The sequence below is a fragment of the Oncorhynchus gorbuscha genome, linkage group LG08 (genome assembly GCF_021184085.1).
Source record: "Oncorhynchus gorbuscha isolate QuinsamMale2020 ecotype Even-year linkage group LG08, OgorEven_v1.0, whole genome shotgun sequence".
In the NCBI taxonomy this organism is placed as follows: domain Eukaryota; kingdom Metazoa; phylum Chordata; class Actinopteri; order Salmoniformes; family Salmonidae; genus Oncorhynchus; species Oncorhynchus gorbuscha.
Genome location: NC_060180.1, coordinates 56,730,489 through 56,748,458, shown reverse-complemented (window position 1 = coordinate 56,748,458; position 17,970 = coordinate 56,730,489). Strand labels below are relative to the sequence as shown.

General features: G+C 39.3%; 1 protein-coding gene across 1 annotated transcript in view; it reads right to left on the bottom strand.

The window, feature by feature from the left end:
- Positions 1-1,915: 1,915 nt before the first annotated feature.
- The window catches only part of pappa2 (pappalysin 2), a 72,518-nt gene continuing 56,463 nt past the window's right edge, over positions 1,916-17,970 (bottom strand). The window contains exons 18-24 of the mRNA XM_046359957.1: positions 16,835-17,048; positions 15,955-16,126; positions 15,718-15,850; positions 15,101-15,210; positions 13,687-13,758; positions 4,304-4,402; positions 1,916-2,485 (exon numbers count right to left, since the gene is read on the bottom strand). Of these exons, the coding sequence (XP_046215913.1) occupies positions 2,378-2,485; positions 4,304-4,402; positions 13,687-13,758; positions 15,101-15,210; positions 15,718-15,850; positions 15,955-16,126; positions 16,835-17,048 (908 nt within the window). The 3' untranslated portion in view covers positions 1,916-2,377. The remainder of the gene's footprint in view (positions 2,486-4,303; positions 4,403-13,686; positions 13,759-15,100; positions 15,211-15,717; positions 15,851-15,954; positions 16,127-16,834; positions 17,049-17,970) is intronic.

Genomic DNA, 17,970 nt, shown 5'->3' with positions numbered 1-17,970 from the left:
TATCTATCCTGTTGCCTGGTTACTTTACCCCAACCTAGACAATTGAAGTCGGAAGTTTACATACACCCTAGACAAATACATTTAAACTCAGTTTTTCAGTTCCTGACATTTAATCCTAGTAAAAAATTCCCTGTTTTAGGTCAGTTAGGATTACCACTTTATTTTAAGAATCTGAAAGGTCAGAATAATAGTAGAAAGAATTATTTATTTCAGATTTTTTTATTTCATCACATTCCCAGTGGGTCAGTAGTTTACATACACTCAATTACAGTAGTATTTTGTAGAATTGCCTTTAAATTGCTTAACTTGGGTCAAATGTGTCGGGTAGCCTTCCACAAGCTTCCCATAATAAGTTGGGTGAATTTTGGCCCATTCTCCCTGACAGAGCTGGTGTAATTGAGTCAGGTTTGTAGGCTTCCTTGCTCGCACACACTTTTTCAGTTCTGCCCACACATTTTCTGTAGGATTGAGGTCAGGGCTTTGTGATGGCCACTCCAGTACCTTAACTTTGTTGTCCTTAAGCCATGTTGCCACAACTTTGGAAGTATGCTTGTTGTCATTGTCCATTTGAAAGACCCATTTGCGACCAAGCTATAACTTTCTGACTGATGTCTTGAGATGTTGCTTCAATATATCCACATAATCTTCCCTTCCTGATGATGCCATCTATTTTATGAAGTACACCAGTCCCTCCTGCAGCAAAGCACCCCTACAACATGATGCTGCCACCCCCGTGCTTCACGGTTGGGATGGTGTTCTTCGGCTTGTAAGCCTCCCCATTTTTCCTCCAAACATAACAATGGTTATTATGGCCAAACAGTTCTATTTTTGTTTCATCAGACCAGAGGACATTTCTCCAGAAAGTACAATCTTCGTCCCCATGTGCAGTTGCAAACCGTAGTCTGGCTTTTTTATGACAGTTTTGGAGCAGTGGCATCTTCCTTGCTGAGCAGCCTTTCAGGTTATGTCGACATAGGACTCGTTTTTCCTGTGGATATATATACTTTTGTACATTTTTCCAAGGTCCTTTGCTGTTGTTCTGGGATTGATTTGCACTTTTCACACCAAAGTACGTTCATCTCTAGGAGACAGGACACGTCTCCTTCCTGAGCGGTATGATGGCTGCATGGGCCCATGGTGTTTACTTGCATACTATTGTTTGTACAGGCATGTGGAAATTGCTCCCAAGGATGAATCAGACTTGTGGAGGACTACAATTTTTTTCTGAGGTCTTGGCTGATTTCATTTAATTTTCCCATGATGTGGAGCAAAGATTCACTGAGTTTGAAGGTAAGCCTTGAAATACATCCACAGGTACACCTCCAATTGACCGTCAATTAGCCTATCAGAAGCTTCTAAAGTCATGACTTCATTTTCTGGAATTTTCAAAGCTGTTTCAATGCACAGTCAATTTAGTGTATATAAACTTCTGACCCACTGGAATTGTGATACAGTGTGTGAAATAATCTGTCTGAACAATTGTTGGAAAAATTACTTGTGTCATGCACAAAGTAGATGTCCTAACCGACTTGCCAAAACTATAGTTTGTTCACAAAAAATGTGTGGTTGAAAAACGTGGTTCACAGTGTTTGAAAAACAAGTTTTAATGACTCCAACCTAAGTGTATGTAAACTTCCAACTTCAACTCTACATAGCTACCTCAATTATATAGCCATGTAATTTTTTACTCGTTACTCTTATTCATATTCACTGTGTATTCATTCCTCGTGTTGCAAAGATAAAACATTTTTTTTAAATCTATTTATCTTGTTGGAGTAAGCATTTCACTGTTAGCCTACACCTGTTGTTTACGGAGCATGTGACAAATAACATTTCATTTGAGATGCATATAGTATGTGTCCCCCTTATGTTCAGAGGGGTGTGGAGAACCAGAAACATTGAGATAAAATCAGTGTTTATTACGGTTTATTCAACATCAAGTGTAAAGTACAGTATAATATCACACAGAACAAGATTACACAAAATCTGCATGGAATATTTATTGAGAACTGCTACATCTAACAACAACTCTCTTCGCAGAAAGTGTTAAGTTAGGTATCTATGATATGGATAAATATGCATTATGTGATATGATGTTATAATACTGTAGTCTTCCATAACCACATCTACGAAATTAGAGATTGCCCAAATATATTATTCTATACAAGTTAGTTGTCTTTACAGATTAGTTATTGTGTTGGAATCCTAAAAGCTACAATATTAAAACAGTTTTTATATTTGTCTAAGAAGAGATTACCTTCATTGCTCCCTAATAGGAAAACAAAATGGAAATATATCATGTCCAGGGGTGAAGTTCATCTGGTGTTGTTTCATTGTGAGCCAGCCTTGGCCCTGTTCACACATAACGACCCATCGTTCATAACAGTCCTGCTTCCAAGTATTTGGCTTTACTCTTGTTCTCCTCAGCGTTTGGATCACGGCAAGTGCATTCATCCTGATCACAGTTGGCACCAAACGGAATGACCTGTCAATCAGTCAAGTAACCAGGAGATTAGAAACAAACAAATCTCAAGAGGCAATACAATCACAAACAGAGGTAATTTCCCCAACTTAACTAATACATACACAATGTAATTGCATACATTTAACAATGCAATAAACTTCAAACTATGCCCATAAGAAGCCAGTTTGTCCTACCTATCCAATAGTTTGCATAGTATTATATGTGTGAGCTCGACACATGTTTTATTTCTTCACAATTTTAAAGAGAAACAAATGTCTCCAGAGAGATAAATGAAGGGAGTGATGTCAAATGGTTCACCATGGACTCAACGGTGAGAAACCTTGAGTATCGGGGGAGGGAATACACCACAGAGGTGAACGGATGAACACATGTTAAGAATCAACAACAGGGGTTGCCAGGTCTTGTCTAGGAAGCAAGCCATCACCACAGGTTGCAAAATAAACCCAGATGCCCTGCCTAGCACTCTGTTGCAAGAAATGTAAACATGAGAGGCTAGCTAAATGCTGAGGCTAGCCTAGCATTGATTTCACTGATGTTTAATGGAGGTAATAGTTTTATTGAAGATTTAGCAACTGTTCCAGAAGGTTAAGAAGAGAAACAGATCAGAGACTGCTCTCTCCCATTAAATGTGTGTTTGTTTGGCAACAAAGTGTTTCCTAAGCCCTACGTTGGTTCATTGATAGAGGCAGTGGTGAGCCAAATGATACAGTGCACTATGTAGGGAATAGGCTGTCATTTGGGACAAAACTATACTCTGCTGCTTTTGGTTTGTTCTAACAACCTCTGGACAACAGGGGCTGGATGTTTTTCCTGCTTGCGTCAAACAAAAGCCAAATCTTGGACTGTTTTGTATGTACTTCTGAGTAGTTGCTAACAAATGTTTATCATGACTTCACAAAACTGCTTTGAAAGTGGAATAAAATGTGTTTTAGATAACTAATTAATTGAATGAATAGATTGCACTGTACAAACATGTAGAGCACATCGAGGCTCATTACATGTCTCTCCTTCAACTGAATCATCTTCCTAGTCTACTATCCAAGTCTTCTGCTGCTAGCTTGGACCTTTGGACCGAAAACCAGACTCTACAAATCAAAGTGGCCAATCGGGGAAGTGCCTTGAAGACCAGAAGCATTTCCATGGGCTGTATAAAACACCAGTGCTCCACAGTTCCGCTGGACCCACAGTGGCAGGATGCTGTCGCTTACGTTTTATTTCACTTTCTCAGAGCCTTATAGTTTAACTGGTGTTTTACAGTTGCAGAAGACCACGGACACTAAGCCTTCCCCTCATAAAATATTTTTTAGCTGCTGATGTATTTATGACAGGCACTCCGTTGCTGAGCTTACTCATTCAAGGGGGAACCGTGAATAGCTGTGCTACCGCCATGAGTCATAGCTACAGACATGATAGAGACTAATGACCTCCAGTTAGTTGGCTGCAGCACTCCCAGGAATGAATAGGCACCATGATTATACAGTAAGCAAAATAGCAGGTATGTGGGAGAAAAACATTCTCACCGCAGTAGACTGATTCTCACATGGAAGTGAGAGTCCCTGCCCATCTTCCGAAAACATCTGAAACCCTACCTCTTCAAACAGTATCTTAAATAATCCTCCTCACCAAAAAAAAAAACTTAACCAGTACTTGCACTTGACCTCCCTCCCCTTCTAGCTCTGATTCTACTGACAGCTACGATATTGAAGAAATTATACTTTCTAGGCCTGTGATATGTGGTTGTCCCACCTAGTTATCTTTAAGATAAATGCACTAACTGTAAGTCACTTTGGATAAGAACATCTGCATTGGTTAATTTACCTTTCTGGTTGAGAGTGTGGATGGACAGCAGTCCCCTCCATCATACTCGCAGTAGGCCCGGTTGTTGATGGTGTCACACCAACCATCTCCCCCAAAGGGCTGGAAAAAAGGAAACTCTTATTAAAGGTAGCATCCAAAAGATGACATCATCAAAAACGAGGCAACTTCCTACTTGCAGGCATCAACATCAACAGAATTCAACCAAACCCACAATGGGAAGTGCCAATAGTGGATACCATTGCCTTTTCATGCAATTAATTAACACCTAGTAAAGAGCTGATCCCTGACCTCTCAGAGCTGTGATTCAGTATTTTGCATGAGACAGGAATAGGGTACTGCGTTTAACCATTTTTTCAGTACTTTGGGGAGTTCTGTCTAACTCGGCAATGGCACGCAATTGTCAACTTTATGTTACATAAAAATCTTAAATGCGTCATAATGAAAGCCTTTAACGTTTTTTAACTTAACCTTAAAGTTGCTGTGCCAAAAATAAGAAAATAAGAGGTGACTGCCAAAGATACTGTTGGCTTTCCCCGGGCCGATGGAGTCATTTCAAACACTCCAGGTTGTACCTGAATCCACATCACAGTAGAATGGCAGCTGCTGGGGAGATTTCTGCAGAGTTTCTCCCCTTCTCAAATCTAGCCCCCACTCCAAAATAATTTTCCTTGCCTTTCAAAGCTGCCAAGCCGTAAATAAATCTATTTAATTGTTTTGTTTTTTACTAAATAATTTGGCCGGTAATTAAAACAGACTCTTTGGCAAAATGTGTTGATACTCCCTTTGTAAGACAAATAGGCTTTTAAACTGGCTCATGGACCATATTGGTTTCAGGTGCATTTGTAATACAATACTGTGGTCTTCATACATTTCTACTATGGTGCCTAACATAAAGCTGTTGTTTTGCAACACTTACAGTTGAAGTCGGAAGTTTACATACACCTTAGCCAAATCCATTTGAACTCACAACAGCTTCACAATTGTCACAATTCCTGATATTTAATCCTAGTAAAAATTCCCTGTCTTAGGTCAGTTAGGTTATTTTAAGAGAGTGAAATGTCAGAATAATAGGAGAAAGAATGATTTATTTCAGCTTTTATTTCTTTCATCACATTCCCAGTGGGTCAGAAGTTTACATACACTCAATTAGTATTTGGTAGCATTGCCTTTAAACTGTTAACTTGGTTCAAACATTGGGTAGCCTTCCACACACTTCTCACAATAAGTTGGGTGAATTTTGGCCCATTCCTCGTGTCAATATAGGACGAGTTTTACTGTGGATATAGATACTTTTGTACCTGTTTCCTCCAGCATCTTCACAAGGGCCTTTGCTGTTGTTCTGGGATTGATTTGCACTTTTCTCATCAAAGTACGTTCATCTCTAGGAGACAGAACGTGTCTCCTTCCTGAGCGGTATGATGGCTGCGTGGTCCCATGGTGTTTATACTTGTGTACTATTGTTTGTATAGATGAACATTGTACCTTCAGGCGTTTGGAAATTGCCCCCAAGGATGAACCAGACTTGTGGAGGTCTACATTTTTTTTCTGAGGTCTTGGCTGATTTATTTTCATTTTCCCATGATGTCAAGCAAAGAGGCACTGAGTTTGAAGATAGGCCTTGAAATACATCAACAGGTACACCTCCAATTGACTCAAATTATGTCAATTAGCCTATCAGAAGCTTCTAAAGCCATGACATCATTTTCTGGAATTTTCCACGCTGTTTAAAGCCACAGTCAACTTAGTGTATGTAAACGTCTGACCCACTGGAATTGTTATACAGTGAATTCTAAGTGAAATAATCTGTCTGTAAACAATTGTTGGAAAAATTACTTGTGTCATGCACAAAGTAGATGTCCTAACCGACTTGCAAAAACTATAGTTTGTTAACAAGAAATGTGTGGAGTGGTTGAAAAATGAGTTTTAATGACTCCAACCTAAGTGTTTGTTAACTTCCGACTTTAACTGTATGTTACATAATGTAACAACTTCTAAACATGAGAAAGTAGTATATTGCTTCTGGTTGTAATGTATCTTTAACATGACCCCTTAACATTGGTTAAATAAGTACAATCAGAAGTTAGACTATTTAAATCTGAAAAGTCTTTAGTCTTTAATGATCTAACGTCAGTACTTGACACCTTTCATTATAAAGCAAGACAATAAAAATACTGTAACATCAACAGTATGAACACCCATGCTTTCCCTAAAAAAAAATCTAAGTTGACACTCTTGACTTGTCCAAATGCCCATTTCTATCAACAATTTCCCCACACCTTTCCTATCACCCAAATGTTCTCCATAACGTAAGAAAGAGGCATGACTTTTCCACTTGTGAGTCATCGTATTTTTTATTTGATAAAGGTACCATTAATGTCATTTTAAAGGTGATTAGGGGTCATAGACAAGACTGATGGATGAGACTTCCACGGAGTGCTCCAGGAATCTGGGAAATAAGGCAGAGAGAGACCTCCCGACTTCTAACGGCCCTGTGTAAACTGTCAGTAAATTTAATAGTACCGCCTCTTAGAACATACTTGGAACTCTGATGTCTGCTGGATTATGGTGTCAGTGTAATGTACCAAGTTTAAAGGTGTTTATGATGCCGTGTCTGCACCAGCAGACTTTGGAGGGGAGGCCGACTTTTGCCCAGAACCTTGGTGTTTTCTTTTTGAAAAATACATTGTTCTAGTACACTGTAATTCCTACAGTAGACTAGATGCCATACAGTGTGCTATCTGAGGGACAACTCATCCCTTTGATAGCTTGATGAGCTGCTTGAGTTACAACAGCGAATAAATATATCCACTATCGGATATCCAACCTGGCTGTTTACTCATTTTCCCGGCTTCAATCGAAGAGGGGTTCTTAGGGATTCTAGTCCATTGCATTTTTTAACTTGCGTCATCCAAATTGGTATTTAAAGAATCCAGAATTTACTTTAAATGAACCCCTTTGTTATTGTTATTCACACAAACATATTTCTCAAGAAACATAAACACAACACAACTGTTTCCATTAAGACAAAAACGTTTTGAAGAAACATAAATGAACACAATGCAACTGTTTCCAGAATGACTCAGTAATTCAACAATACCAAAATAAATGTGGACTAAGTTTATCATTAGCGACACCAAGGGTGGCGATTCCTCATAAACATTATCTCTTCATGCCATGAAAACAATCTTACAACTTAAAAGCCACACGTGGTTATAGATTAAACCTAAACATCCTGTTGGAGTGAAGGAAGGGGTTACGCTCGGAGAGAGAGCCGACGGACTTAGTTTAATGCTAAGTGAAAGATACAACAAACGAAATAAACTCCATAGCAACACATTTTAATGTTTTGGGAAAGAAAATGGGATAACTAGTCAGTTGCACAACTAAATGCATTCAACAGAAATGTGTCTTCAGTCTTCCCTCTGAATCAGAGAGGTGCCTGCCTTAATCGACGTCCATGGCGCCCGGGGAGCAGTTGTTGTTGGGGGTTAACTGCCTTGCTCAAGGGCCCACATTACCGTTTCCTGATTGGGACTTCCTCAGAGCTCGCTCACTAATTATGTTCTCCTCTAAATTCCGTCTCAAATGTAAAGTCATGTTTAGCGGTTCAAAAAAAACCTGGAACATTAATGTGTGTCTGGCAAATGTTAAACTTCAAGGTACAGTTACCGCTCAAGGTATTGTAAAATTGGACTATTTAAAGACATGTTCTTGAACTTTGGTGACTACTAAATATTTTTTAAACCTGCTTTGGGCTGGATGTGTGAATGTGTAGTTCATACTTATGTAATCTATGAGCAGAGTTACTATCTTACCTCAATTAGCCACAAAATCACTTGTTTGAAACTGACTGTTTATCTCGAAGCTATGCTGTGCCATTTTCCCTACATTTCCCCCCACATTTTCCCCCTATAGCAATTTGAGTTCTACCAGTGAGCTTCATCCCCTCGCCATATGAATGACAGTTAGCAAGTGGCACATCATGCACCCACAGCAGAGCGAGAGAGAGCAATGATTGTACAGTATGTGCAGATATGTGCACCATGCCTTTGGAAAGTATTCAGATCTCTTGACTTTTTCCACATTTTGCGACGTTACTTATAACAGTCTTATAACTGGAGCGGCAGATAGCCTAGTGGTTAGAGCGTTGATCGAATCCCTGAGCTGATAAAGTTGAAATCTGTCGTTCTGCCCCTGAACAAGGCAGTTAACCCACTGTTCCTAGGCCGTCATTGAAAATAAGATTTTGTTCTTAACTGATTTGCCTAGTTAATGGATAAAATCCTCCCCATAAAAAAAACTGTTTTTTGGATATTTTGACAGTGCATGTCAGAGCAAAAACCAAGTCATGAGGTCGGATTAATTGTCCGTAAAGCTCCCGGACAAGATTGTGCCGAGGCACAGATCTGGGGAAGGGTAACAAAGAACTTCTGCAGCATTGAAGGTCCCCAAGAACACAGTGGCCGCCATCATTTTAAATGGAAAACGTTTAGAACCACCACTCTTCACTTCCTAGAGCTGGCTGCCCGGTCAAACATAGCAATGAAACCAAGATTCAATACTTTGGCCTGAATGCCAAGCGACACGTCTGGAGGAAACCTGGTACCATATCTACGGGGAAGCATGGTGGTGGCAGCATCATGCTGTGGGGATGTTTTTCAGCGGCAGGGACTGTGGGAGACTAGTCAGGGTCGAGGCAAAGATGACCGGTGAAAAGTACAGAGAGATCCTTAATGAAAACCTGCTCCAGGACCTCAGACTGGGGGGCGAACGTTCACCACCACACAGGAAAATGACCCTAACATAGAGCCAAGACAAGGCAAGAGTGACTTTCGGACAAGTCTCAATGTCCTTGAGTGTCCCAGCCAGAGCCCGGACTTGAACCCGATCTAATATCTCTGGAGAGACCTGAAAATAGCTTTGCAGCTACGCTCCCCATCCAACCTAACAGAGCTTGAGAGGATCTGCAGAGAATAATGGTAGAAACTCCCCAAATACAGGTGTGCCAAGTTTGTAGCGTCGTACCCAAAAAGACTCAGGGCTGTAATTGCTGCCAAAGGTGCTTCAACAAACTACTGAGTAACAAAGTACTGAGTAAAAAACAAAATACTGAGTAAACACTTATGTAAATGTAATATTTCCGCTTTTTTATTTCTATACATTTTAAACATTTGTAAAAAATAGTTTTTGCTTTGTTATTATGCGGTATTGTGTGTAGATTTATGAGTCAAAAAAATTATTGAATACATTTTAGAATAAGGCTGTAACCTAACAGAACGTGGAAAAAGTCAAGGGGTCTGAATACTTTCCAAAGGCACTGTATGTGCCGTAGTATGCAATTTTCGGGTATTTCAGAACTACTGTCTAAAAAGTATACAAAAGTATAAATATATGATGTTATTTATAACAAGTATTACTCACACTGCAAGTTCAACTTGTGAACGAGAGAAGAGTTTATACTGGCAGTTGTCTCTGCTCTCTACTGTCCATTCATCCTTTGCTTGTTTACTTCTTGAAAGGAAAATACCATTTGAGTATTCTTTTGATCAACTGTTTTGCTATTGAGATTTATGCATTTTGTGCACCACGATTAGAAGAGGAAAATGTTGTCCTAGATAATGAAGGTCTACTTGTGGTAAAGTCTAATGTGCCTTAAACGGATACTTCGGGATTTTAGCAATGAGTCAGAAGAACTCATGGGTACCATTTCTATGTCTCTGCACCCAGTATGAAGGTCGTTTTGTGAGCCAATGTCAGCTAGCATTAGTGCAATGACTAGAAGTGTATTGTAGCTACTGTACTAGCATGCTAGCAGTTACCATAGACTACCAGTCATTGCGCTAATCCTAGTTAGCAAATTCCTTCAAACTGCACGTAAAGACATAACAATGGTTTCCACAAGCACTGAAGTATTCCTTTAACTGACCTCATCATCCTATTTTCAAAATGAGCATCTGGATGAGATCTGTCAGGGAGCATTTGTAACACATGTGGAGTGGTATAATTTACAATGTTGTCATGGAGTATCTGGTTATAAGCAACTGAAGATTGAAGGAAAGAATTGTTGGCAGGTAGATTAAATATTTTAATACCATGAGACATGAACAGTTAATATGTTCCATAGATAGTTCCAGTTTACACTAAAGTCTGGTGGATTCCGAATAAAAAGGTTCTGGATAATAATAGTGTACTATGACAGCTAATAAATTAATGGGCAAATATATCAAAATAAGCCTGCCTTTGAATTTGATCCCTGAAAATAGACAAAATCTAAGGAAACGATGAAAGAGAAATGGAACACCGTCAGCCTCAGAAATTACGCTTTGTCACCAGTGATCAGTATTTCAACAAATAAAGCCTGAACAAGGTAGAGCGAGAGAGGTTCATAGTTTGCAGTGAACCGTGCCATAGTTGGTGCACACTTGAGGCCCATTTCATTCCTCTGTAGGTGAAGGAACTGCACTAAGGTTAATTTACTGTTTTTACTTTCAATGACTGTGATATGTGCTTGTCTTACCTACCTTAGTTGAATTCATTCTGTAAGTCACTCTGGATAAGTGTCTGCTAAGTGACCTAAATGTAAATCTGATGAGTTAACCGTGTTCAAACCCACAAGCTGTTCCTCTCGTGGACAATGGATTTTGACGTAAAACCACGCCTTCCCTTAGAGTACAGCATAAACATTCTCAGTGGACCCACAATGTCGTTTGCTTTATCTGCAATTAATTGAATGTGGGTCTTGGTGGTAATATTCTTGGTTGAGGTAGGAGTATGTACAGTATGATAAAATGAAGGGTCTATGGTTTTGGTTTTATTTACTTTTTAAAGTAAAACATGTAATCATTTATCTGCAATAAATGTAGAGCAAGTCTGTTCAAGCTTAGGCTGCTTTAAAGAAAACACCATTGTTTTGATGTTAGGGGTGATTATGATCAGGTAAGAAAATACTTTTTCAAAGCATGTATTGCTCTGGTCTCCATTTTGAAGACTAACACAATAGAGAGATAAAAACAGACTGTAGCGATAGAACAGAGCAGAGGAGATTGGCAAAATATATTATATGTGCTACCTGTCCCAGACCTGCTGTTTTCAACTCTCTAGAGACAGCAGGAGCGGTAGAGATACTCTCAATGATCGGCTATGAAAAGCCAACTGACATTTACTTCTGAGGTGCTGACCTGTTGCACCCTCGACAAGTACTGTGATTATTATTATTTGACCCTGCTGGTCATTTATGAACATTTGAACATCTTGGCCATGTTCTGTTATAATCTCCACCCGGCACAGCCAGAAGAGGACTGGCCACCCCTCATAGCTGGTTCCTCTCTAGGTTTCTTCCTAGGTTTTGGGCCTTTCTAGTGAGATTTTCCTAGCCACCGTGCTTCTACACCTGCATTGCTTGCTGTTTGGGGTTTTAGGCTGGGTTTCTGTACAGCACTTTGAGATATCAACTGGGCTATATAAATACATTTGATTTTATTTAACATGTCTCATCTTTAATCATGCTGGTACAGTGTAATACTGCAAAATTGCAGACGGGAAGCCCGGGTGTATTAATGTTGTTGTTGACATTTTAAAATACATTTCCTGCAATTCTACACAGTTTGACCTGACTTATTATGCCTCTCTTGAGGGGTATATGGATGGGTTTGAAAACACAGTACAAGTGGAAGGATAAGTGGAAGGCCCCCCAATCCCCCTCAAAAATGTAAATAAAAGATTTGCAGGTTTGTAACACATTTAGCCGTTTTAACGCTAATTTCTTGCTACTCTACACATTTTGTAATGAGGAAGAGAGAAAATTGTGGGTTTTTTAGATATATTTAATAGAAATTTGGAAACACTGGACAGTTACTTTACAAGTCAACTTTGGGCAAAAATAACGGCTTTAAACTGTATAAATGATCAATGCACTATAATAGCAGGTCATTTAATGCTTTAAAAAATTGATAATATTGACAAGATATTTGGCTACAGGAGTGCCATTTCTTACCTATCTCTACAGCTTCCATCCAAAATGACATCAACACATACTGGAGGAGTTACTGGCTAGCTACAAGTGGCTAGCTTAGCTGATGAACTAGCTACATCGGTCACGGCGCGCATGACCAGAAAGACACATCGATGAACCATCAAACGGAGTTGGACCGTTGTTCATGCCCAAAGTCGATTGTTAAAGCAAATTTCCTGCAATTCTACACATTTTGCCATTGATTATGATGTGCTATATACTATCTGACGTGTTCTGGCTGGGGTACCTCAACCAAAACATTTTTATTTGTTTATTTTAACCTGGGTAGGGGGCAGTATTTTCACGTCCGGATGAAAAGCGTGCCCAAAGTAAACTGCCTGTTACTCAGGCCCAGAAGCTATGCATATAGGATATGCAAATAACTGGTAGATTTGAATAGAAAATACGTTAAAGTTTATAAAACTGTTAAAATGATGTTTGTGAGTATAACAGAACTGATTTGACAGGCAAAACCCTGAGGACAAACCATCCCAAAAAAAACAAATGTTCAGCCGACCACTGTTTTCAATGGCTGTCACTTTTATTATAAGGCGAAATCCTCCCAGATTGCAGTTCCTAGGGCTTCCACTAGATGTCAACAGTCTTTAGAAAGAGTTTCATGCTGGTTTTTGGAAAAATATGACAGACATTGTAGTTTTTCTAAGGTGGCTCCCATTTTGGATGTAGTATTTCCAAGCACGTGGAAGAGAGCGCGTTCTTTGGTATTTTTCTCCGGTAAAGACGATAACGATTCTCCGTCTTAAATGTTATCATTTATTTACGTATTAGGGTACCTGAGGTTTGATTATAAACGTTGTTTGACTTGTTTGTAAAAGTTTATTAGTAACATTTGGGATTCATTTTGTATGCATTTTGATGGAGGGAAACTGGGTGGATTATGGACTGAAGCGCGCCAGCTAAACTGAGTTTTTATGGATATAAAGAAGGACATTATCGAACATAAGGACCATTTGTGATGTATCTGGGACCTTTTGGAGTGCCAACAGAAGAAGATCAAAGGTAAGGCATTTATTATATCGCTATTTCTGACTTTCGTGGCGCACCTGCCTGGTTGAAATATGTTTTTCATGCTTTTGTATGCGGGGCGCTGTCCTCAGATAATCGCATGGTGTGCTTTCGCCGTAAAGCCCTTTTGAAATCTGACACAGTGGCTGGATTAACAAGAAGTTAAACTTAATTTTGATGTATTACACTTGTGTTTTTATGAAAGTGAAATATTTATAATTCTGCAATTTCACCGGATGTTGGCCAGGTGGGACGGTAGCAGACATAATAAGTTACAGAAATGATTAGGGGGGGCACATGTCCCCCCATCCCTGGTGTCAATTTTGCCTTATGATAGAACACTCACCTCACATGACTGGATACATTGTATGAGTTTGGGGTCAGGATGCCATCTCATCATTCCTGTGCAGACGACGTCCTGTAATGTAACATTGATTGAGACGTTGTAATTAGTCATCAGTATCAACATCAAGCTCTATAGATCTAAACCGATTTCAGTTAAACCAGGCTTACAGGAAATAGTATGTCTGTACACAGGACTTTCTTTTTGGCGATACAAAATGTCAATGACTACACTTGATAAAGATCTCTAACTTTAAATCCAGCTCCAACTTTACACTACCTCCCACCAAACCAAAAACATTTAGTCAACAAGACCATATTTGGTGTTATGAAGTGATCTAGCCAAAATGGCACTGTCATCTTGAGTTCTCATAATGGTCTATGGCATTTTCTTTCTACCTTAATTGGAACGACAGCGTACTAATCATATTGATTGACTGACAAAGACTGTAGGAGTAACAGGATACTCCTTTGTGTCCCAAAAGTTGTCTGGTTAAGGGATACAGTCATAATGCCTTGGATCAAGATGACGTGCCAGTAATACAGCTCAAGTTATCAAAATCAGTTCCAAACTATTTGGAAGGTAGTTAGGTCTGCTGGCTCAGTGAAGGGCCACCCAAAGGAGCAGGGGTACTCAACTCTTACCCTGTGAGGTCCGGAGCCTGCTGGTTTTCTGTTCTACCTGATAATTAATTGTACACACCTGGTGTCCCAGGTCTAAATCAGCCCTGGTGTCCCAGGTCTAAATGCAGCAGAACAGCTTCGAGGTCCAGAGTTGAGTTTGAGGGCAATACAGGGTCAAATGATAGGGATGTTTACCCTAGCGTTCATGTCAAAGCGATCCTTTGAGATGATATTGGGCAGGTTGCCCTTCTTAAGAAAACAACAGTATATTTCACTCTGACACATCATTGAAATTCCTAGACATTCCGCCATGATGATTGCGTGTTCCAGAGATTCTTGATGAAAGGTGCCTATTTATAATAGTATAACCCCTGATGTCACATATCACTTTTTTTGGTCCTTCCGATTCTTTATACCATCATAACTTGCCATATGTATGTCAATCTTGCAGAAATCACAATAAACATTTGATCATTACAGATTTCACAGTAAGGCTAACAGTGCCCTAACTTAGCAGGAAAGAAGCAGGAAGCTTGCAATTGGTTCTTTATATTGAATAATATTAATACACAGAGTAAAATAAGCTGCAAATGTTGCTTTTTTGCAGGAAAAGCTCAATTTGAAGTATAGATAACCTCATGTTTTAGTCATTTACTCATTCAAATTAATCATTTGAGCAAGCCTCAGACCTGTTTGTGAAGCTCTAAGGATACACAAGGGTGATATCAGCCAATGCTAATAACATTCAGTAAATAACGAAGCATCACAACGTTTGCATCAGTCAAACACCTTACCTGAACCCTGCCTGGCAGCATCCAGTGCTTGACGTTGTCTGCTGTGGTACCATTGGCTAAAACCACTGGGTCATGCAGGGCTGCACTGCATGTTGGGTAGCAAACTGCACCTGCAGTGACACAAAGTAAGCTTTCCTTCTACCCTGATTTGCATCTGTTGAATTTATTCATGTGCAAATAAAAAAAGTTGAGACTAGTCATCTGTGGTTCAACAGCTTGGCAGTTCGGCTTACAAAGTGTTTTACCACCTGCTACCTGCTATGGCTATGTTATATTTTCCAATGCCTTCTGGGATGCTACAGAACGCTCCACAATTCATAATATCTAAACAATTAAGAATACTTATGTCTGGGTAAAAATATACATGTATATATATATTTTAAAGATATAGTATTACATAATCATGAGATGTTAAAACACGTTCTGTTACATCGTAGAAGCTTCATGACCAAACAAATACCAACAGAATGGATGCAATGCATTATGTCTTTAAAATAATACTGACAGTCTATGGGTTACTACAGTACAAAACACTGCTGTGCATTACTACATTAAAGTACTACTGTAAGTGTAATGAGGAGTGTCCTCAAGCTGGAGAAGTTAAGAAGGAGACTTACCAACATTGAAACTCTCGTCACAGGAAAACTGAACCTGATTGACATCAGGCGGAGGTGGGCAGGCTCCAGCTAACCTTGTACACATGGTGAACTCCTCTGTCCACCTGCCATCTTTAGTGCAGCGAATCGTGTGCTGTCAGGAGAGATAAAAACTGAATGAATAAGATAATACTTTATTGATGGGATGGGATGATGTTCAAGCTCAGAAAGTGGACCTAGATCGCATCTTTTGTTTACGTTTTCTGAGGCGTCGGGACACAGGAGGTTACAGAGGCTGTTGTAGTGCCTGCCATTGGTGCAGGTGTACATGCCCTCAAAGACAGCAGGCAGAGATGGACAGGGAACGGGTTCACAGCCCCCCTCCTCCCACTGGCCCCCCTCTACACACTCCACCTTCAGAAACCTCCTCCTAACACACACACACACACAAAATTCTGTTGTTTCAAATTTAATTTAAAACATCTCAAAAGTAATAATAAACAAGATAATTTAAAACCATTTTTATAGTGCTTTTAGCTTTTAACACGTTGCATTAATAAGGTGCTTAAGATTTTCACATATCTTAAAAGTGAGTTGAAAAACTCATAAAGAAGTCCAGGTGCAAAAATTATGTTCTCATATTAGTTTGTACATGCAGCTAGTCCTGTAGAACATGCTGAGCAGTCTTAGAAGGTCCAGCTAGATTCAAGAACATTGTCTTTGACAGCCAACATTGCCCAATAGTCAAGGGATAATGCTGACTCCAACAAAGGGCGGAAATAAACTGGCACCAGCGGTTTACTAATGGGAATCTCATTAGAAACACGTGAGTTACATCGATAATGAGGTGAAGTTACCCAATTAATTCAACTGGAAAACAATAATGAGGCAAGTAACCATTGGAATGGAATTTATTGGAGGTTTATGTTGCTATGCTTAGAAACCGTACACAGGTATGCAAGGTTGATGGATCTAAAAATACATTTAAATGTATGAATTGTGCTATTTAAACTCAGGATCCGTGGGGGAAATATGGGATGCATTCATTGTTCCTTGTTACAGAAAATATAAGCTATTAACACTGTTCTATAACATGTTTATGGAGCAAAAGAAAAGTGATACATAACACATTACTCACTTTCTTGACTTTGTGTTTAGGCTGGCCGTAACATAGTAACCTGGGTTACATTTGTAACGGCATACGGTACCCACATCATGTCCTGTACCATTGCACTGGGGTACTAGGAGCTTGGCGTTAGGTACTGTAGGAGGCTCTGGGCACTCTATCTTACAGTAGGCTTCAGGGAAGGACCATAGACCATCATCTAGGCACACCAACCTATCACTGTCCCCTGCAAAACAAATAAAGGCACACAATCAATTCAAACCTCACACAGAATTGTATATCATTTAATGATAATGATGAGTTGAGGTTTGTTATTTAAACTCTTAATGAATTTGACATCTGGAATCAGTCCCTTTGTTCATTTGCTAAGAGAGAAGGTGAGTTTGTGGAATATTAGTGATGTCAATATGATCTAATGTACCGTATGTATCCATACCTGCCAGTGCATAATGCTCAATTATCTAAGGCCCCCACACAAGGTTCTGTTGGTATATATATGTCATCATAATAATCTAAAAGTTGTGTTCATTTTATTGGTCTATAAAATGTAATGAATCTTTGACATGGTTTAAAGTTTTATAAGGTCTTTAAGCTCTGCTCTGGTGTTGCAATCATTAACAAAATCCAATACAGATGTGGGATCTTAATTTGACCTACCTTTAGCAAGATAACTTTCCTGCAGTGTAGGAAATGTAAAACTTGTAGTGTATTTGAGGTTTAAAAGGCTTCTGAATTTATCATTTCTACTTTGAAATTTCACACTTGATTTTCCCTTATGAAAAATGTATCACCCCCTACAAACATTTCCATTAATTATAATCCACATTTCCTGTTGCTGCAGGATTATGTCCTGCTGTAGCAAACTAGCTAAAATTCAAATCTTACACCTGTACAGCTGTATAAGGAGGAACGGCTGGGTATTTAGTAATGCATGTCAATGGGTAAATACAAATTAGGATCAACATGTTGGGTCAGTATCGGAAATCCATCAAACAATTCAAAAAGGGCTCACTGATTGACCATAGCTTAACAAAGTACTGTCAATAACAAGCTAGGTGTTGGTATACACTGAGTATACAAAACATGAAGAACACCTACTCTTTCCATGACAGACCGATCAGGTGAAAACTAGGTTAAAGCTATGATCC